The sequence below is a fragment of the Manis pentadactyla genome, chromosome 1 (assembly GCF_030020395.1).
Source record: "Manis pentadactyla isolate mManPen7 chromosome 1, mManPen7.hap1, whole genome shotgun sequence".
Classification (NCBI taxonomy): Eukaryota; Metazoa; Chordata; class Mammalia; order Pholidota; family Manidae; genus Manis; species Manis pentadactyla.
The window spans coordinates 3875830-3897464 of record NC_080019.1 but is presented as its reverse complement, the minus strand read 5'-3'; the positions used below and the strand labels follow the sequence as shown (position 1 = coordinate 3897464).

Here is a 21635-nt window from a genome sequence, read left to right as displayed (position 1 = left end):
AGTAGTGTGAATACACTAAATGCCACCACATTGTACAATTTAAAGTGGTTAATTGTACATTATGTATATTCTACTTCAACTTAAAAAATTTTGCATAGAAATAATACACAACTTAATTTCATAAATAAATACATTCCAGGTATTAACTTTTTTGCCTTTTCCTAAATTATTCAGTAAGAGGAAGTTACCAGATTGATTCATTTCTTGAGCCCCTGCTACCACTTCATTGTTTTCTTCCTCTGCCCCGGTAGCACTTTGGTATTCTTTTCCTGATGCTGTCATTAAAAGTATTCTGTACCATTATAGAAATATGAGTTTCCATTTACATTTTTTTGGTTTAGATAAATAGATTTCTAGTAAATTCTTGTTTTTAAATAAGAATTTCTAATGAATTGCTATTTTTAAATCCAACAGCAAAGAATTAAGAATTTTTATATAAAATTGATTTTTACATTGCAGCTTCTAGAGTATCTCAGCTTTGATTCTTAATTCCTCATTTTTTATTTTTAGTTGCTCTAACAGAGATTTAATTTCATTGTATAATCAATACTAGAACTCTTATTCTACTTGTTATACATCTCTTTTTTTTGTAAATAATTAACTAAAGCAACATGGCTAGACAAAGATCATAAAGAACATTTTAAGCAAATTCTAAGCTTTTTTCACGAGAATGGAATGTGTTTTTATAGGAAAGAGTAAGCCTACAGTCAAGTTTTTATTACAAAAAAAATCAGTCTTTTTAAATTTAGGTCAAAGTATAAAATGTAGAACTAATACTTTCTTGAAATAAACCACCTCATCTTGTAGCTAAGTGGTTCAATTTCATACAGCTAAGAAAAAAACCTCACAGAGACTTCTGGAATGCCGGAAATGGGGGGATTCTATAATACCAATTATTCCAGCTTTTGCTCATCAATAAAATAGCAAGTAAATCTTAAAATGGTCATAGCAAGAACAAAGACATTATTTGATTATTCACCAACTGTATTTTCTAGCTGTCAGTATACTCAGAACACTTGAAAATATGCAGTCTCACCTTGTACTGAACCAGTATTTTAGGTGTGGCTACATCAGTGGTTCTTAACCAGGGTGATTTTCTCCCCAGATGACGTCTGGCAACGCTTAGGGGTATTTTGGGTTGTCACACCTTTGGAGTGCTACTGGCACTTGTGTGGGCTCGTGACCAGTGACGCTGCTAAACCTACAATACAAAGGATGACTCCCATAATAAAGAATTACAAGGCCCAAATGTCAACCCTGAGAAACCCTAAGTTATAACATTAAAGGTTTCCTCTATTGCCAGCCTAAAATCTGTACCAGAATTTCAGATTGCTCCACTGAAGCTGTTTTTTTTGTTTTGATGTCATAATCTATAAATTTGACTTGCAATTGTAAGAACTTGGCTAAGCAATACAATCTCAGGAAAAGCAGAGATTCAAAGTATTTAATAGAAAACGGACAGCGAATGAAATATTAAAGAAAATAAAATATAAAAATCAAGTCAGAGCTATGTATGACCAAAATTTAAAGATCTTGTTAGATTTCCAGATTTCTCCAATTCATTAGTTTAATTTGCAATGTTAATAAGCACAGGACATGACTGAAAACTAAGGGGCATTTAAGGGGCATTACAGTAGTTCTATGTTCATGCCATATGAGTACCTTTTCTCTCAGAACAAAATTTAAAGAAATAGCTCAAACTACTTAATTCTATGTTCTTATTTCAACCTTCAGCACTGTGCTAATCTTTGCCGGCATTTTAGTGTTTTTGGAAAGAGGTAGCATATAAATCAAACTTTTTTTCCCCTGATACTTGATCAAGTAATAACAACTTTAAAAGAAAGTAAAAAAGAAGTTGCATTCCAATTGGAAGTCTATTTTTCAAACTTGTTAGCACTAAAAAGCACTTAAAAAAATAATGCCATCTAGGAGATTCTTAATTCCAAATCAGATTGCCTCAAGAAAGCTAATGTGTCACCCTTGTGACCTCTTAACCTGTTAATTTCTTGGAATAAAAGAAAAGGTAACAAAATGATCTTTAAATTAAAATCCCAATTAATACTGGTCCCTAAGAGTCAGTTTAAAGTAAAAACCAAGTTCAAGTTGCACAAAATAAATACACTGAAACAACTATAATAATAACACCTTTATTTAAAATATTTTTAATCTAGGAAAGCTCATTTTACATGAGTTTCCAAATAATTATTAGTCAGAAACAAAAAAATAAAACCAGAGAAAACCTTCTGTACAAAAAATACACAAGGAACATTTCTACATGTGAAAAAAACAGTAAACAGTCTTAACATCTGAATATCCAAGTCTTAGTCTCAATCCCATCTCTCTAGTGAACACCACTATCAACCTTGAGATCTGACTTGTTCTTGTCATTCTTCACTGAGTAGATGAAATATGTTAAGGTGTCTTTTTCATTCACTGGAATAGACCTAAAGTGGCAACCAACTATCTATAAAGAAAAAAAAATTGAGGAAATTAAATTATAGATATTAACAGATTTCATAAACTAACCAAAACACTTTCATTGAAAGAAAAAGTGCTATGTGATGATAAGAGCTATTTCCTTTTTAAAGTAGACTGTAGTTAACAAAATATCAACATAAGAAAAAACATGTAAGAATAAGATGTTATGAACTGGAGATATTGTGATTTCAAAGGACACAGTAGTCTACTCAACTAAATATACATTTATTAGAATGTGTGTTTTCTTTGTTTTAAATTTTATTAACTAGAATCAAGACTGGGAAGTAAACACTTTTTAAACTTTCAGTGAAAAATAAAACAGAATGTAAGAGTCCACATGAGCCATGTAATGGTTTAAGCCATACTCACACAGGGAATAAATATGAAGTTAAAAAAGTTTTGGTACTATGGAAACAAATCATGAAATATATTACAAATATTTTTGCTGTAACATATTCATTCACTCATTGACAGTATTTGTTAAGGTTCCCTGAGTATTTTTCTGAATAAAAATTATGGATGGAAAATATGAAGGGAAAGAGGGATGATGCTCACTGAAGAATGTTTACCTGCTTTCTTGACTTTTCACTGTAATAATCTAACATGTGCACTGCAACTATCAACAGATGTAGAACAGACTAACCTGGGGTGCTGATATACATATCTAGATTCTAGAAGATAACAATTCTTAAAGAAAAAATTACCCCACTATAATTAAGAAACAAGGAAGACAGCCATCTAACTCTGGAATCACTTATAAATATCTGCTCTTCTAAGTAAACTATAACAATCTCATGGCTATTTCTCATTTCTAAAAGAGAAAATAACTACAGAATAACAGAACTTTTTAAAGAAGATCAAATTATCAAAAACTTGGTTTGAGTTATACATTTGAAAAATATATACATTTAAACGTGACATTGAAAATAATCAGTTCTTTGGTTCTCATTTGTTCCAACACAAAGGTTCCTTCTACTTGACTAGTATCTGTATATATTGATGTAGCTTCACCATGGTAGCATTATCTGTAGTTATGTTACATTAATGTACTATACAATCCAAACAGGACTCGATCTTTTAAATCAAATTTAGAGCAAAATTAGATTCTCTTGCCTAGGCAAGAAGGAAAGAAGAAATTCTGGCTAAAAAGTTAATATATTGGATCTTAACTATGTTGAAAAATAGTTAACAAAATTATCACACCTTCTCTTCATCTTTTATCTAATTGGATATACACATTTTATAAAATGTTAGATTACTAAATTCAAGCTGGAGAACATGACAAAACTGATTTAAACATTTATAATTCTATTCTGGTTTTTCTTTTAATAAAGCATATAAATCTATAAACATCTTAATATGATGTCTAGATTTCTTGGTTCTGTTATTTTCTGAGAACACACACAAACTTTTCACAATTAACTAAAGGACTTGAAATCTGTATCAAACAAACTATAAGTAAAAGCTTGGATAAAAGTCTTTGCCATCTTCTAGATGTGAAAAAAACATGGATGCTTCAAAACATCCTAACATCAACAACAACGAATTCTCAAACAGCTAAATCAGCAAGTTATGGCAATACTGTTTAGGGGTTTATCTATAGACCTATTCCATCAAAAAATTCAAAAAATAAATTCTCATAAAGACAGCAAAGCTTATTTATTTATTTTACTGTGGTTCAATTAGGTGTTCAATTAATGTTTACTAAGAAAATGGAATTTTAAAATCAACAGATTTCTATATTGAGAATGAAAGATTCTCACTCAAAGCTAGTATTAGAAAATGCTTAGAAAACTACACAATCCATTGAGCAGTCACTACATAAAGCAATTTCCTAAGGGGAAAACAAATACTTTTGGGTAACTAGATTCTTCCATAATAGATTTTTTTTAAACTTTGATCTTTCTAACTAAAATGTATTGTTGTACACACTACACTAACAATTTCATTAGCATTTAATGACCCTTTTTTGTATGAAGAGGTTCATTTGAAGTTGAAATAGTTTAAAACTCATAAATACCTCAACAAGTTGTGCTTTATTAAGTCCTGGTCTGGTTGGTAGTTTGAAGTGTCTTTTGTATCTTCTAAGTGTATTTACTTGTAACTGGTATAAATCAACCTAGAAAAAATTAGCATACGTGAATTAGTTTATTCAATTTGTTAAAAAGTTATCTTTAATATATGTAACATTTCAATTTCAACACAAAAATTTAATTCCATTATTTAGAAACACTTTTATAACTGTAAATGTACTAAACACTTTAATTTTTTGAGGTTAAATATGAAAAACTGGGGGCAAAAACAGTTATAAGAAAACAGTTATATCAGAACCATCAACTGAAAATAAAAGAAGTCTGTAACTACATGTTAACTGGCTAAATTTAATTTTCCTTTCATTTTCAGATTTTTCAAATGTTTTAAGTATTTAAAAATGTGTTGATATGCTCTTATAAAAGTTTCAGAATGGATTACTTAGGATTTATATTTAACATACAAGAACTTCCGTCTACCTCTGGAGTATCAATATCTTGAACAGGTGAATCTCCTCCATCATCATCACTCCCTTTTCTTTTTCTTCTGTTTCGTACAGTCTGAATTAAGTTTTTATGATAATCACAAATGTAAAGATGTCTTGCCTGAAACGGAAAAGTTTCACAGACTACTTATAATATCACAGCAAAATATGTCTATGTATTGGTAAAAATACATAGGCGATAGTGAATTATTAAAGTCAGAACAGGCCATTGTTAAGACAACAGCATGTTTCTTTCTACTCTTAAGTCCTGCCCCCAGTTAAAACATACCTTGCCCGGCAATACACGTTAAGAGGACTGGGGAGGAGGCGGCAGGGTTACCGGTCAGGGGAGGGAGGCGGGGAAGGTGAGGAATCGCAAGCCTCTGGATTTTGTCATCAAATTGCAGGGAGGGTCAACTAGCACAGTCAGGTCATGCTGCTCTTTGAACATAGGAAAGATAATGTTTCCCACAATTTTGCTGTTTTTCTCCACTTAAAGAGCATATTTTAGTGACATAATGTGTGCTTCTTAATCTATCTTAATACTCAGTTGGTAACTCAGATACAGAACTACCAATTTATGCAAATGAGCTATAGATTTCATATCCTAATTGCATTTAAATTTAAATTATAAACCTTTCCTTGTGATAGTAAATGAATGTGTGTATCTGTAATACGGTTTTCCAGCCGAAGCACTGTGAAATTACTCAAGCTTACCTGAAAGCTTTCTCACGAACATGACTGAAGAACTATTTAAACATAAGTATCACAAATAAACTTCAAGAACTATAAATTACACATAGTCCTGAGAGCTGTACTGTTAAGTAACATTTGAAATACTGGGCTTCATATATTAACTGTAAAAGCCCCAACAATTAAGGACTGAGCCAGTGAGCTTTTAAACTAACTTCTAATCCAAGTGCAAATGGAAACCGTGCAGGACGTGCTGGCTTCTGACATCCTGTAACTCGCCTCCGCAGAGCGGCAATGGCTGTTCCAAAACCCTCACGGACGGTCAACAGAAGGGCCGTGCCCGAGGACGGAGAAGAAACCCTGATGGCTGCCGGGCGGAGGGGCCCCCGCGGAGGCGACGCGCGGCCGCCGCCCACCACCCCGCGCCCCGCGCCCTCGGCGGCCGGGTCCCCCGGCCGCGGCTACCGCGCGGGGCCCAACGCCAGCCCGGCAGCACAACAAAGAGGGCGCCTCCATTCCAGCGGCAGCTGCGGGAGAGGCGCTCCGGGGCCTCGGCTCGGCGGCCCCCTTTGTTCCGCCTCCTGGCCTCACGGAGGAGACGGCGGGCCGGGGGCGCGGGGCCCGCGCGGGCGGAGTCGCGGCTACTCTGCCGTCGGTTTCGCACCAGAGCCCGCGGCGGCCGGGCCACCCCGCCGCCACTTACGCTCTTGTCCAGCTCGATCTTCACCTTCTTCTGCGAGATGCTCTTCTGGACCCTCTTGCTGAAGCTGGCGTTGCCCGCCGCGCGGCCGCAGCGCTCGCCGTCCTCCCGCAGACAGCACAGCTGCCCGGGGCCCGGCCCCGCCGCCGCCGGGGGCCCGGCCGCCGACACCGCCCCGGCGCCCGGCACCTCGGGCCCCGCGCCCGCTCCGGGCCCGTTCCCTGCCGAAGCGGCGGCGGCGGCGGCGACCACGGCGGCAACCGCGGCGGCCGCGTCCCCGCCGCGGCTCATCTCCTCAGGCGTGAAGCCGTTCATGTCCCGGCGCTCGGGGTTCCTGACAGGGATCCCCGCCCGCCTCGCTGCCCGCTTCTCTCGGGAGACGCCGGGGTCTCGGCGGGGCCCCTCAGGTACCTGCCCCGGGGGCGCCAAGGGCAGCTCCTCGGGCAGCACGGGCAAACACCCAGCGCGCCGGGACGGCGGACAGTGCTCAGGGTCGAGGACAGAGTCGGGCGGCGCCTGGAGCGGGGACCCTGCTCACTGTCACATGGAGACGCTTCAGCAGTTGGACCGCGGAGCCCCCGCCTCCTCCGACCCGCGCAAGCGTGTGTCACTCCCCGTCCACCCCGCCCCTTACAATGAGCCTCACGGCACCTCGGGAATTGTAGTCCATGGGGGAGTAGGCCCTGCGCCGGGCGGGCTCGGGGAACTACTTGCCCCAGCATGCGTCGCGCGACGGCCAGCCGGGCTCTTTTTTTGAAGCACGGGGAAAATAGGGGCGTGTTGCTGGAGCTTGAGGTCTCCTGGCTTTGCGTCTCAGCCGGGAATTTGGTTTGCGTTGAGCAGCTGGAATTTCGCAGAGCTGGCATTCCAGACGAAGCGGTCACTCCACTCCTGCGGCGAAGCGCGAAATGCGGGCGGCGGCGTAGGAGGCGAGGGGATTGTGGGAGTAAAATTTTGGTGCCGTTTTCCTATCTGTGGAAAAGTTTTTTGTGTGATCACGTTTTGTGGGACCCCAAACTAAGGAGCACTCAGGGGAGCTGGCGCTCCTCGGGTCCTGAGGTCACGCCGCCTGTGCCCAGCTCGAATCCTTGACGCCCCGCTTGGGGGTGGCCGCCCTCGGACCTCCGGGCCGGCCGGGAACCCCACAAGTGCCTCGGCGGAAGCCGCGTCCCAGTCCTCGCGCGCTCCTGGAAGAACAGTGCGTTATGGGGCTACAAAGTCGGCCGCTTCCCGAGGTGGAGCCCCTGACTGGCCGCAACGTTCCCAGCCGCTCCTCGGAGGAACCCGAAGGGCCGGATCGAACGTCACTCGGCGCGGACGTGCAGCCCCAGCACCGCGCCTTAGCGGGGCGCCCCGTCCTGGCCCGCGTGCCCGTGGCGCGCGCTCGGGGAGGGCGGGTGGGAGAACGCGAGCGGCCAATAGGGATGCTGCCGTCTGCTCGTGGGCGGCCGTAGGCAGCAGGTTCGCCCTGCCAGCCTTCCCCTTGTTGAACCAAATCCGAAGCCGTAGGTTGTCTTCATGTTCTCTTAGACTTGCTGAGTACATTTAGAGACAGATTTTTTAAATGTAAAGTGTTATCCGCCCTGAAATTCAAAGCCATCCATTCCATCTTGCTCTTCCATTCTACCGTATAGTACAGGGGAAAAAAAAGTCAAAATATTTCATGAATCGAGTGAGCAAAAGATACTGAACGGTAACTTCGTGTTATCTTTTTAAGCTGCATCTCCCAACAGAGTGTCTGCTAGCCATAAGTGGCTATTAAGCACTTGATATGTGGCTATTGCCACCGAAAAACTAAGCTTTAATTAAAAAAACTGACTTCAGTTATTGGAAACCTTTTAAGTAAGTTGGGAATGACTTGGATTTACGAATCTGCTTTTTCAAGTTAAATTTTATGAACTCTGCATTTAGCATCCAAATTGATGCATACATGTAAGTACAAACTACCAGTGGAATTTCAAAGACTTGGTATCAGAAAATTATTCAAAAATATAGTTCATTAATAATTTTACATTGATTGTATGTTGAAATGGTATTTCATATATACTAGATTAAATAAAATATAACATAAATTTTACCTATTTCTGTTTAAAATGTGGCTCACATAGTTGTATTAGATAATGCTGGTGTAAAGTATTAAACAGAATACTACTATACTATTGTATATGGGTATATTTTCTTAAATGGCGAAAATGAGAACATATGGACAGGGTGGACATGCTCCACAACCTCAGGGCAATGTTCGCTCCCCTTGCAGGAGGAGGGCCCCACGTAGTGTCTGGGAATGGTTTGAAGGTGGTTTCTTTTGTATGTGTATTTATTTTTTTAATCTGAAACAAACATACTGAGGTGTTGGATTTTCACATGTTTCTCTGTACTTTTATGTATTTTTTTAAGTAACTCATAATTTTGTTTGGTTCTTGCTAAAATTTTATAATTATTTTCTGCAGAATGTGACCAAGTCAGTTCATGTACATATGTATGGTCAGTTTCATAAATTATACTACAGTGATGAATTGTGTCTATGCTTCCTTTATACACGATAGTGTTTATAAGAGATCTAATTAAATATTCATTTATTGCATAGTAGGATCTCTCTAGGCCCTGAGATACAAAAATAAGTGAGAGAGGGTCCTAGCCATTGTGGGGCTCACTGTCTAACACTAAGACGGTAGCTTATGCATACAATACATGCCGTCATGGACTGACTGTTGTGTCCCCCAAAACTTGTATGTTGCAACCTAATCCCCAAAGTGATGATATTCGGAGGTAGGGGCTTTGGGAAGTGATTAGGCCATGAGCTGGGGCCCTCATGATGGGGATTAGTCTTCATAGGACCCAGAGAGCTCCCTTGCCCCTTCGGCCAGGTGAGTGGACACTGAAAAGACATCAGCCTACAGACCAGGAAGCAGACTAACCAGACACAAATCGGCCAGCACCTTGGTCTGGACCTTCGCAGCCTCCAGAACTGTGAGAAATATATTTTCTGTTGTTAATATGCCACCCAATTTATGGCATTTTTTTACAGCAGCCCAAACAGGCAAAGTGCCTCAATAAAATTAGAGAAAAAGTACAGATTTAGTACACAGAAGGGAAATGATTCATCTCTGTCAAGCAGACAGCATTCCTGCTGTAAGTGAATATCAGTACCTGGTTTAAAGTATATCTTTGGTGAATCTATTGTTCAGAAAATAAATTTTCCTAACGATCCTGGTTCATTGTTATTTCTACAAATCTTCATATTCAGGACAGATAAGTATTCCTTGCTTTAAGTATAATTCATAGCCAGGGTTGTGATTAGGTTCTGGGGGGCTTCAAACTTTTTTAATTTGAGGGGACTTGTTAAAGAAAACATATGTAAAATTATAAATAAAAAATTAAGTGCAGAACTTTAAAAGGGCCTGTCCAAGTGAAGGCGTTTTAAATTTAAATCCATTAGTTTCATGATAAATCTACCTCTGGAAATACAGATTTATGAAACCTAAGTTATAGGAGGGCTGTTGCTATTATCAAAAATTTGCTTTCTGGAGCAGTTCCAATACCATTTTAAAAGTGTTTTTCCCTGCCTTCCTTCCTTCTAGGGCTCTTAACGTGATTGAATTCTTTTGGTTTTATTTTTTAAATAATTATATAATTATTTACACAAATTTACCCATAATCCTAATGAATATGATTAGGAAATTCAAATAATTCAAAAGTCCCAATATGAAAAACAAAAGCCTGTTTCTCCTCCTACCAAATCTCTGTCTCTAAAAGCAACAATGTTAACAATTTCTTGGGTTTCCTTCTAGGAAAAAAATTGTATGCATATATTAATATGTACATCTGTATATATGAATAATTCTATTTTATTATACCAAAGGATCACAACTGTTTTATACCATACTTTACTAGTTTTAACATGAAGCAAACATACAAAAAAGTGCATAACATGTAAACGTCCAATTTAAACAGTTATGGTAAACTACACATCTCTGTAACTGCTACCTAGATCAAGAAATAGAACAATGACAACACAGCCAGATCTGTGGATGTGCAACTAGGACCCCGGCTCAGGGCCCCAGGCTCGGAAGCTCACCCCCTCTACCAGCCTACTGCCTTTACCTGCTTGGGGTTTAATGCTCCGCAATCACCACCATGAAATACTTAGTGATTTTATCTTTGAGTTTGTATGTTGTAACTGAAGTATCAATGGGAATAATGCATTGTCATGGCTAGTGGGCCTCCCTTAAGCCCTGTCCTCTCTAGGAAGGGTTCTGGCGGCTCTCCCCACACTCCCACTCTGCTCTGGCAGGGTCAAGAGCACTAAGAATTGGTATAGGGAGTGTCCACTTGGGTGCACGGGGGATCCCTTTGAGTTGGGGGTCAGGCCCCTGGCTCCTGTGGGGGAAGTCTGCCTTCTGCCAGTAAGAATTCATGTGCCCAAAGGAAGGCAACATTAAGTAGAAAATTTAGAGAACATCACGTCAGGTCCAGAAAGACCATGGAGAAAATACAAAAGACTTTGGCATCAGGCCCTGCAAATTATGTAGCTGACCCTGATTGACAGCCTGTCAGGCCGGATTCTTCTCTTCCCCCACAAAGACCCCCCCTGCCTGGAACAGCAGCCCTGACTGTCAGGTAGTCACTACCTCACTTCTCACTACGACTTTACCACCCGATCCTTAACTCTAGGAATACTCTTTAGTTTTGAACTTAATACAAGTAGAATCATGTACTTTGTTAATCGACTTTCTCTGACTTCATTCACTCCAAAAGATCTACTGGTATGTTGCTTAACTATTACTTTTCATTATGGTATGAATACATTTTACCATTTTGTTTTTGATGAACATAGGGTTGGTAAAAGCGATGTTACCACGATCATTTTTGGACAGCACCCTGACGCACGTGCTTGAAGGGCAGTGGGATACATATATGTGAGCAGAGCTGTTGAATCGTGGTATGCATAGTGGCAACTTTACTAGATACTTGCAAACTTCTACACTTCCACAGTATTGCATAAGAGTTCCAGATCTGGGCCTGCCTTTTGATACTGTTAGGCACCCTTTTTTGACAATCCAATGGGTGTGTCAGATATCTTATTGTGGTACTGCTTTGAATATTTCTGATTACTAATGAGGTTAGATGTTAATTGGTCTTCTGGCTTTCCTCTTTGGAAATGGCTGTTTAGGCCTTTTGCCTGTTTTTCTATTGGCTTTGTGTCTTTTTCTTTTGATTTGTAGTTCTTTGTATATTCTGAATAAGAGCCCTTGCTCAAAGTTATGTATCGCAGATATCTTTTTCTACTCAGTAATTGCCTTTTGACTCTGGTGGCACTTGATGCAAGTCTTTTAATGTTGAAAAAATTAATCAATCTTTTCTTTTAGGGCTGTTAATCTTTGTGACTTAAGTAATAGTTCCTTAAGTATCTTAGTATCTTCAAAGTCGTGAAGAAGATGCTTTTCTATATTGTCTTCTAAACACTTCACTATATTACTTTTTCCATTTAGGATTATGATTTTATTTTTTTGTGCATAGTGGGACGTAGACGTCCTGTTTCTTTTTTTTTTTCAAGTGCTACCCATTTGACTAAGCACCATTCAGTGGAGAATCCATCCATATACTATTCTTCTACAGTGTCATCTTCATCATAAATCAAGTTTACATAGATATGGACTTGTTACTGAACTCTATTCTTTCCATTGTTCTTTATGTCTGAATTACAAATTTTTATAGAAGTTTGATAATCTGAAAGTATAAATTGTCCATCTTATTTTTGTTTCTTCAAGACAGTCTTGGTCTTCTTTGGTGCTTTGACTTATAAATTTTAAAATCAGTGTAAGTTCTAGAAATGAGAAATACAGTAACAAAAAACCTTTCTGGGATTTTTGGTTGACATTGCATTGAATCCACACATTAACCTAAGAGAGAAGACATCTTTGGAATACTGAGCCTTTTAGTTAATGTACATGATGTTTTTCAATTCATTTAGCTCTTCTGTACTGTCTCCATAGAATTTTATTTGTCATTTTGCAGAAGTTTTGCCAATATATTATTCATATGTACTTGATATTTCTTATACTATTGTAAGTGGTATACTTTCAATATTTCATTTTCTTCTTTGTTGCTGATATATAGAAATCAAACTGACTTTTCCCAGAATAATTTTTGAATCCAGCAAAATTTCCTATTCATAGTAATTTATATGTGTTTTTCTTTGGTTTATCAATGTACCAGTTCATATCATTTGCAAAAAATTGAGTTTTATTCCTTCATTTCTAAGTCATATGCTTCCTTGCTCTGCTACATGGCTAGGATTCCAGTACCATACTGAAAAGCAGCGGTGTCAGCAGGTATCCTTGTGTTGTTTCCAGTCTCCAAAGAAAGACATCTATGTCTCAGGACTATGTATGATGTTTGAGACAGACTTTTTGTTTCATCTGAATTTTTATACTGTTTGCTTGCTCATAATACCCTCTTATTTTTAAATGTATGCAAGATCTGTACTGCTATTTCTCTTTCCATTCTTGGTATCAATTATTTGTGCCTTCTCTCTTTTTTGGTTCAGTCTCACCAGAGCAGTTTATTAATTTCATTAGACCTTTCAAAGGACCGATTTTAGTTTGGTTCATAGTTTCTATTGTATTTTTTTCTAATTAATTTCTCCTCTTTTCTTTATTATTTTCTTCTACTTTATTTTGCTGTTCTTTTACTAACTTCTTTACAAGTATGTGCATTAGAAGCTGTACTTTTCCCTATGAATACAAGTTTGCCTGAATCCTCCAAGTCTTGATATGTATTGTTCTTATTATCACTGAGGCCAAAATATTATCTAAATCCCCTCATGATTATTTTTGATGCGTAATGGTTTAGATCTAGATGTCTTCATCCCCAAATATATGCCAATGGTCTGGTTACCTTTATTGATTTCTCATTTTCATTATAGAAATATGTATGATTTAAATTGTTTAAAATTTATTGAGGTTTGCTTTTTAACTAAGAATATGGTTGATTTTTGAAAATATTCTGTATGTGTTTAAAAACAATTTATATTCTGCTGTCAGGTTTGTGTTCCATGTATGTCTACTGGGTCCTATTAATTGTGCTATTAACTCTAATGCAGCCTTACAAACTCTTTTATCTGCTTGTTCTATTAATTATTAAGCTAAAATATACTACTTGGCTAATAGATTTATTTATCCTTTTCTTCTGCCAATTTACTTTAGATATTTTGAGACCGTATTATTTAGTTCATACAAATTTCAAATTGTTATGTGGACCTGGAACTGAACATTTTTACATTCCAAATGACCTTCCTTATCTCTGTAATAGTTTTAGCCTTGAATTTGATTTCATCTGGTTGGTATTAATATAGTTACACCACCTGCCTTTTATTGTGTGTTTGCATAATATATTTTTCCATCCTTTTACTCTCAAGCCTTTCTGTGTGCTGATGTCTTAAACGTGTCTCTTGAGCACATGGTTTTACATTTTAAAAAAACCTAGTCTGATAATCTCTGTGTTTTAACTAGGGCATTTAGTCTATTTATACGTATGTAATTACTAATATATTTGAGTTTAAACCTAACATCCATCATCTTTTCTGCTTCGTATTTGTTGTGCCTATCTATGTTCTTTTCACTCTAGATTTGTTTTTATAGTTGCATTTCTTCCCAATTAGTTTGGAAGTTATAAACTATTTTTCTATTCTATTCTTTTGACCTAAAATGTACAATATGTGTCTTTTACTTTTTAAAGTCTAATATTAGTCTTTACTTTGTTCTTTTTCCAGAGATTGCAAGGTTCCTTGGAGAGTCCTATTTTTTTGTTCAGTTTAGTTTTATTTTTTTCTGGCTTCTTTTAAGGTATTCTCTTTGCTACTGATTTTCTATGGTTTCGCTTCAAGTAAAATGCCTTTTATTTTAAAAAGCCCTGCTTGTACTTCATTGGGCTTCTTAAATTATAGATTAATAATTTATATTATTCATGTAAATTAGTTAATATAAATTAATAATTTATATCAATTCTTGGAAATTCTCAGCTGTTATTTCTTATTATCTCTTCTCCATTTCTGGGACTCCAATTCAATATGTGTTGGGCCATCCCACTGTATCCTCCATGTCTCTGCCTCTATCTTCAGTATTTTTTTTTATTTTTAATTTTATCTCCCCTTCCCTCATTGTGGGTTGTTTTGTTTAACCTACTTCTAGACACTCATTCTCTCTATAGAGGTACCTAACCTGCTCTAAAATTCATTCACACTTTTTGTACTTTTCTAGTTTTTAAATTTTATTATTCATCTTTGGTCATTTTTTAAAGTCATAAGTGTCACTTTTTATGGTTTCTTTTTTTTAATCAATAATATTCAGATTTTCACCATTGCCAAGATTTTGCTGATGAGGAGAATGCTGTCTGCAGAAGGACTGGGGTTAGTCTGTTCTGCTCCTTAGGCTACAGTTGTTGAGTCCTCTGATGTGATTTTTATGTTTTCTTGACAAACTGTACAAGCTTGACTTTTTCTTCTATGACCATAGCAAGCACAGTGGTTTTTAGACTACATTTGTTATTAAGTCTGTTTCTTTTTCCTATTGTTTCTACTGATGCTGGCTTGTGCTTGATTCTTCTTGCATCCTATTATCTTTGATTTTTTGCTGTTCATTTCATTTGAAAAATTAATTATAGAAATAGCTTACGCATTGGATGGTATTATTCTTCTCCAGAGAGGAGTTTTTTTTTCCTTCTCTCAGTTCCTTATGGGTACCAATGGTCCTGAACCAATGCTTGAGAATTTCAGAGCCCACCAAATGATTCCAGGCCATATCTCTGCTTTTGGACTATGCTTCTTGGGCAGAGTAGGGGGTGTTTTACCAGGGTTACAACCCTTAATGTGTATTGGAATCCAATCCTAGATCCAACTGACTTCCAAATGCTCAGCTTTTCCTCTACCTCTGTTCTTAAGTTGCCCGGATATAACTAGTACAGTTTATGTCAAAACAACATCTGTATTCTTACACTGCCCAGAGCCTAAGATTTTCTTCTCATTAAAGTGTGACACATGCAAAAGGCAGATGTCGCTCCCAGGTAATGCTGGAGCTTGCTCTGGGTGTAAAACTACTTTTGGCTGACTACCAAGAAGGCATGGTGTTGATCTTCAAAAGTAAACTGAACATAGCTTTGGTTCCCCAGGATCAAAACAAGAATTCCTGGGACATCCCTTCATACACAGTCCAACTGGACTGTAATAAGGTACTCTCAGACTTCCCTGTGCAATGTTCTCATTGGGTTCAGGAGAAATCTTTTGCTAGATTCTCTTTTTAGCATATCAGAATAAAATAAAATAAGCCTCTCCCATTTAAAATTTCTTTTGCTACCCTGTATGCCTCAAATGATTTTCCATTAAAAATACTTTGTGGTACTATCCCCTAGACATAGCCTTCATGTCAGAGCAGATGTGAACTTCTAAATAACTGGCTATCATTAGGGTACGGACAGCTATGACATTCTTGTTCATTATCAAAAGCCAATAATCATAGTACTTACAGAGAATTTCTTCGTATCTTTTGAAACATGGGCAAACAATAAACTATATTTAGCATTCTGCTTAGAACATGGGATCCAAACCTTTTAATTTTTTCTCCTGAAACCCATCCAGAGCAAAATGGGGAATGAAAATACATTCACAGAGACTGAATTTTCAGCAAACATCTGACTAAGAAAATCCCAGAACTCCAAAATTCCATGTGAGTGCTCACAAGGACAACTGAGGCCAGAAGCACTGGCTAGCCACCCTATGTAGGAATGGGAAAGAACTGAGATTGAATAGCGTCCAGACACTGAAGAGAGAGGATAGACAGCGCCTAATCAGAGAGCACATCCAAGCAACACAGTGAAATAAGTTACAAACAATCTCACCTTGGAAGGCAGAGCCCAGGTCCCTCGGGCCTGTGAATAAACCAGCAAGACCAGGATTGTGTGTAGAACCCCTTCAGAGCCAGGTTAGGTACTAGAAGGCAGAGGAAGTGTGGCTTCATAGTGTTGCCATAATTAAAGGAAACAGTCTTTTGCCACGGCAACAGGAGAGAGCCCACAAGAGCTGAGTTCCATAAGCTATCATGGCCCTTCGTTCCACTCCTGATACTAATCCAGGAAAAGTCAGCTCATTCATGTGAGGATTATGAACGTCATACGCACAACATCCACTCAAAAATACAGTAAGAAAACTGTGAAAGTGAGTAACACAATTTTGTTACAGAAGACGAAAATTTACCAGAACATTGTTACCATAAAAGAAATGAAATTTATATTTATAACTCAACATTCAAACATGAATTTGAAAGACTTAATGAAACAATCATCCTATGAAGTAAAATCACAAAGAATAAATAAATACAAGGCCAAATAATAAATATAAGTACCAGGAAACCGGAAAGTAAGTTATTTTTGTCTATTTTTTTATAAGACTGTAATCAGAGAATTAGTTCTTCTGATTTGGGAATGAGTAGTAAAGAATTAACCTTATCCAAGGTTCTGGTCTTTGCCCTCAGGCCCCAGGAGGTGATTCCCTCCTAGAAGAGGGGCTATGGGGACTTGGGGCCACATGGTGTCCTTCTACTCCAGAGGGGCTGGAGACTACAATAATCAGCCACGAGGGCAACCAGCCATGTCTGCACACTTGAACCCCCCCAAAACTCTGGAAGCCAAGGCTCAGGTGAGCGTCCCTGGCCGGCAGTACTCCGCGTGCACTGCTGCCTGTCGTTCCTGGGAAGGTACCACTACCCATGACTCACTGGACGGGACGCCTGGAAGCTCCACCTGGGGACTTCCCCAGACTGTGGCCCAGGCACCAGCTACCCTAGCTGGTTTTAATCTGCATCCTTCTGCTGTAATAAATCATAACTCTGAGCATAACAATTCAGTGAGTTTTCTGAGGCCTTCCAGGAAATGATCAAACCTAAGGGTGTTCCAGGGAACCCTAAACTCTGACGTTGGTGTCAGAAAGGACAGTGGTCTCCTATGGACTGCTTTCTTAACTTTGCAGGAAATTTTTGAAGTTTTGCCACAAAGCTTATAATTGGGCTTTGAAAGTCATGCTTATTGATAGGGTACATTTTGTGTTTATACACAAAAGACCTCTATGAGTGGATGTGTGGATCCCTCTGTGTGTTTCCATGACTTTTTTCTTAAAATACCAATAGTTCTTGCTACATTAATTTTAACCCTATGTTATCTTTAGTGTAGACAGTATATTTGTCCATAAAAAGGCCTCTTTTTCTGTTTTAAAAAAGATGACAGTGGATTAGAGACACTTCTGATAAGCTGAAAGACAAGATAAAATAGGCATGTGTATTTTTGCCATTGCAAAATTCACAATTCAGTCCAAAGGAAGTGTCCCTCCCACACCCAGTGACAGCGATGGCAGGATGTGCATATAATGAGGAATTCACGTTCTTCAGTTATTTTTTACCTATATCCTGTGTTCTGTCACATGAGTCACTCTCATTATCTTCGGTTCCTGTGAAAACTTTCCTCTCACCTCCTTGGAGAAACTCAGCCCTGGCCCATGCAGCTTGCGCCAGCACACCTCAGCTTTGGCGCGGGTCCTGCCGCCCACCCCTGGCTAACGCCGAACTGCCAGCACCTCCTCTGACCTTCCAGCCCACCATCTATCCCCTCATTTTTACCCAAAGATCAACCTGCTAGTTGAAAAAGCAAACCGATGCTAACAGTCAGAAATTCCTGCTTGTGCCTACCAACAACACGACCTACATACTCACAGATCTTGGCTTCTTTAGTGCAAGAGGGAAGCATCCTTTTATTTGTATTCTGGATTTTATTACCTCTCATCTCCCTAATTTTTTTGTTCCTTAACTGTCTTTCCCTCTCTCCCAGGTTTCTCCCACGTAAAAAACAAACACACCAGCCAGTGCCGTCTCTTACTTAGGATGCTCTCTAGATATTTATCTAATCTCTGACTCCCTCAAAAGGGTAAGGGGAAAATGGGGCATTACGATTAGCACACATAATGCAGGGGGGGTGACACAGGAAAGGCAGTATATACAGAGAAGACAAGTAGTGATTCCATAGCATCTTACTATGGTGAAGAACAGTGACTGTAATGGGGTATGTGGGGGGGGACTTGATAATGGGGGGAGTCTAGTAACCATAATGTTGTTCAAGTAATTGTACATTAATGGTATCAAAATTAAAAATTAAAAAACAATACTGCTATAAGCATGCCAGGATATGTTTATGGGACTATGTTTACAAATACACAGGCACTTCTGAGGTTACAGACCTAGAAGCATAAGAATGTCTATGATCAGCTTTAGCAGATGCAGTCAAATGATTTTCCAAAGTGGTTCTAATAACTTAGCCTCCTACCAGAAGTGTGTGAGTTTAGATGCTCAACTTTCTTGTCAACAGGTTGATATGCTCAGTTCAAAAAATTTTATCCATGCGATGACATGGAGAGGTAACTCATTATGGTTTTAATTTACATTTCTCAGATTAGTGGTGTTGAGCATATTTTCATAGGCTTATTGGCCATTTGGATATACTTTCTGTGAAATGCCTGCTCAAGTCTTTTTGATCATTAAAAAAAATATGTCCTTATTGATCTGTAGGAGTATTTCATATTTTCTGGATATAACATTTTTGCTGGATATATGTACTAAAAATATCTTCTCTCCCTCTGGGGCTTACCTTTCTGTGTCTTAATGCCCCTTAATCATGTCCTTTAATGAACAGAAGTTCTTAATTTTAATAAAATATTATTTATCAATGTTTTACTATATTAATGCTTTTTGTGTCTTATGTAAAAAGTTTTGCCTACTGTTATGTTCTAGAAGCTTCAGTGTTTTGCCTTTTACTTTTATGATGATCATCCACCTAGAATGGCTATTCATGTATGATGTGAAGCAGTAGTCCCATTTAATTTTTCCATGGATACCTGGCTAATTCAGCACTATTTATAAGAGTGCTGTCCTATCCCCACTGTACAGCACTGGGACTCGTGTCGTAAGTCAAGTGGCTTTATGTAGATAGGTCTTTTCTGTTCCATTGATCTATATTGTCAATTTTTTCACCAATACCACTCTGCTTAACTTTTGCTACTTTATAATAATCTTGATCTCTGCTGGTGTAAGTCTTCCAACTTTGTTCTACTTTAAGAGTATCACCTTTTCTTGGTCTGTTGCATTTCTACATAAATTTTAGAATCAGCTTGTCAAATTCCTTTAAAACCTGCTGGGAATTACATTGCGATTGCATTGAATCTACAAATCAATTTGAATTCTAAAACAATATTTTTTAATTTTACTTTATATTATACATATATATTACTTTACATATTACATTTCTTTCTTTTATTGTGGGGGAGGAGGGGAGTGCTTTATTACAGCGGCTATGACCTCATATATAAGGTTGAATAGTGGTGAGATAGTGGAGTTCCTTGTCTCACCCCCTATCTTAGGGGACTTCAACATTTTACATTAAATATGTTTTCTATAGGATGTTCAGATGTATCTTTTATCAGATTAAGGATGTTCTCTTGTATTATTACTTTGTATTAAAACTTTTAAGTTTTTAAAATCATAAACAGGTGTTGAATTTTATTAAATGCTTTTCTCCATCTGGAGATACTTGTATGATTTTTTTTCCCCTTTTCATTTCATTAATATAGCAAATCACCATGACTGACTTTTTTTTTTTGGTATCATTAATCTACAATTACATGAGGAACATTATGTTTACTAGACTCCCCCCATCACCAAGTCCCCACCACAAACCCCATTACAGTCACTGTCCATCAGTGTAGTAAGATGCTGTAGAATCACTACTTGTCTTCTCTGTGTTGCACAGCCCTCCCCTTTCCCCCACCGCCCACATTATACATGCTAATCGTAATGCCCCCTTTCTTTCCCCCTACCCTTATCCCTCCCTTCCCACACCTTTTCCCTTCAGTAGCTGTTAGTCCATTCCTGGGTTCTGTGATTCTGCTGCTGTTTTGTTCTTTCAGTTTTTTCTTTGTTATACTCCACAGATGAGTGAAATCATTTGGTACTTGTCTTTCTCCACCTGGCTTATTTCACTGAGCATAATACCCTCTAGCTCCATCCATGTTGTTGCAAATGGTAAGATTAATTTTCTTCTTATGGCTGAATAATATTCCATTGTGTATATGTACCACATCTTCTTTATCCATTCATCTACTGATGGACACTTAGGTTGCTTCCATTTCTTGGCTGTTGTAAATAGTGCTGCGATAAACATAGGGGTGCATATGTCTTTTTCAAACTGGGCTGCTGCATTCTTAGGGTAAATTCCTAGGAGTGGAATTCCTGGGTCAAATAGTATTTCTATTTTGAGCTTTTTGAAGAACCTCCATACTGCTTTCCACAATGGCTAAACTAGTTTACATTCCCACCAGCAGTGTAGGAGGGTTCCCCCATGACTGATTATTTTGAATGTTAAACTAATCTTGCATTTCTGGAAGAACACCAGATTGGTCATGATTTCCATGTTGCTGGATTTATCAGTATTTTCTTCAGGACTGTTACCAGTATGTTGGTGAGACACTGGTTGGTAATTTAATATTCTTGTAAAATTCTTACCAAGCATTGTTAGCACTACAGTTGCTAGATTTGCAAATAAAAGTATGGGACACCTAGTTAAATTCTGATTTCAAATAAACAATGAATAAAATATTTCCTCTTTTTGTATTCTCTGGAAGAGTTTGTAAACTGCCTAAATGCTTGATAAGCTTTACTGGTGAAATAATATGTGCCTAGAGTTTTCTTCATGGGAAGGGTAAGTACCGACTAAGTTTATGAATAGATAAAAGACCATTCAGATATTCTATTTCCTCATCTGTCAATTTTAAGATGTGTCTCAAAGAATTTGTCCATTTCATCTAAATTTTCAAGTTGACTGATCATGATATTTCTTATCTTTTAATGTGTAGGATGTTTTTAGTCTCTTGATATGTTTTTTCTCTAGTTTCTCTCTCTATTGTAACAAATTTGAGTTTGCAGTAGCTATTCTAGATTTCTTTAGTTAGCATTTTTATACCTTTCTCCATCCATTTGCTTTTGCTCTTTGCCATACTTATGGTGTACCTTATTTAAGCAGGCTTTGCTTTTGTAATCAGTCTGACAATCTTTGTTTTTTAACTTAACTGTTTAGTATGTTTACTAAATGTATTTAAAGTTAAAGCTACTATCTTACCACTTATTCTGCATTTGTTCTATCTGTTTTATGTTCATGGTC

The 21635-nt window shown here is 38.1% G+C and overlaps 1 protein-coding gene across 2 annotated transcripts; it reads right to left on the bottom strand.

The window, feature by feature from the left end:
* Nucleotides 1-690: 690 nt before the first annotated feature.
* SAP30 (Sin3A associated protein 30) lies at nucleotides 691-7473 on the bottom strand. 2 transcript variants are annotated; one of them, XM_057503019.1, is made up of 4 exons: nucleotides 6390-7473; nucleotides 4989-5114; nucleotides 4499-4597; nucleotides 691-1201 (listed from the first exon to the last, which is right to left on the bottom strand). In XM_057503019.1, the coding sequence occupies exons 1-4, from the start codon at nucleotides 6699-6701 to the stop codon at nucleotides 1196-1198; spliced, it is 543 nt and encodes a 180-aa protein (XP_057359002.1). In that variant the 5' UTR covers nucleotides 6702-7473; the 3' UTR covers nucleotides 691-1195. The 2 variants fall into 2 exon arrangements, with proteins under 2 accessions (XP_057359002.1, XP_036744930.2); XM_036889035.2 differs by lacking the exon at nucleotides 691-1201 and adding an exon at nucleotides 2134-2464 and having other exon boundaries at nucleotides 6390-7064.
* Nucleotides 7474-21635: the final 14162 nt, after the last annotated feature.

Coding starts and splice junctions, on each gene's coding strand:
- SAP30 (XM_036889035.2), bottom strand. CDS start 6,701: ATGAACGGCTTCACGCCTGAGGAGATGAGCCGCGGCGGGGACGCGGCC. Junction 5,115..6,389: donor AGATCGAGCTGGACAAGAGC/GTAAGTGGCGGC, acceptor TTTCCGTTTCAG/GCAAGACATCTTTACATTTG. Junction 4,598..4,988: donor AAGATATTGATACTCCAGAG/GTAGACGGAAGT, acceptor AATTTTTTCTAG/GTTGATTTATACCAGTTACA.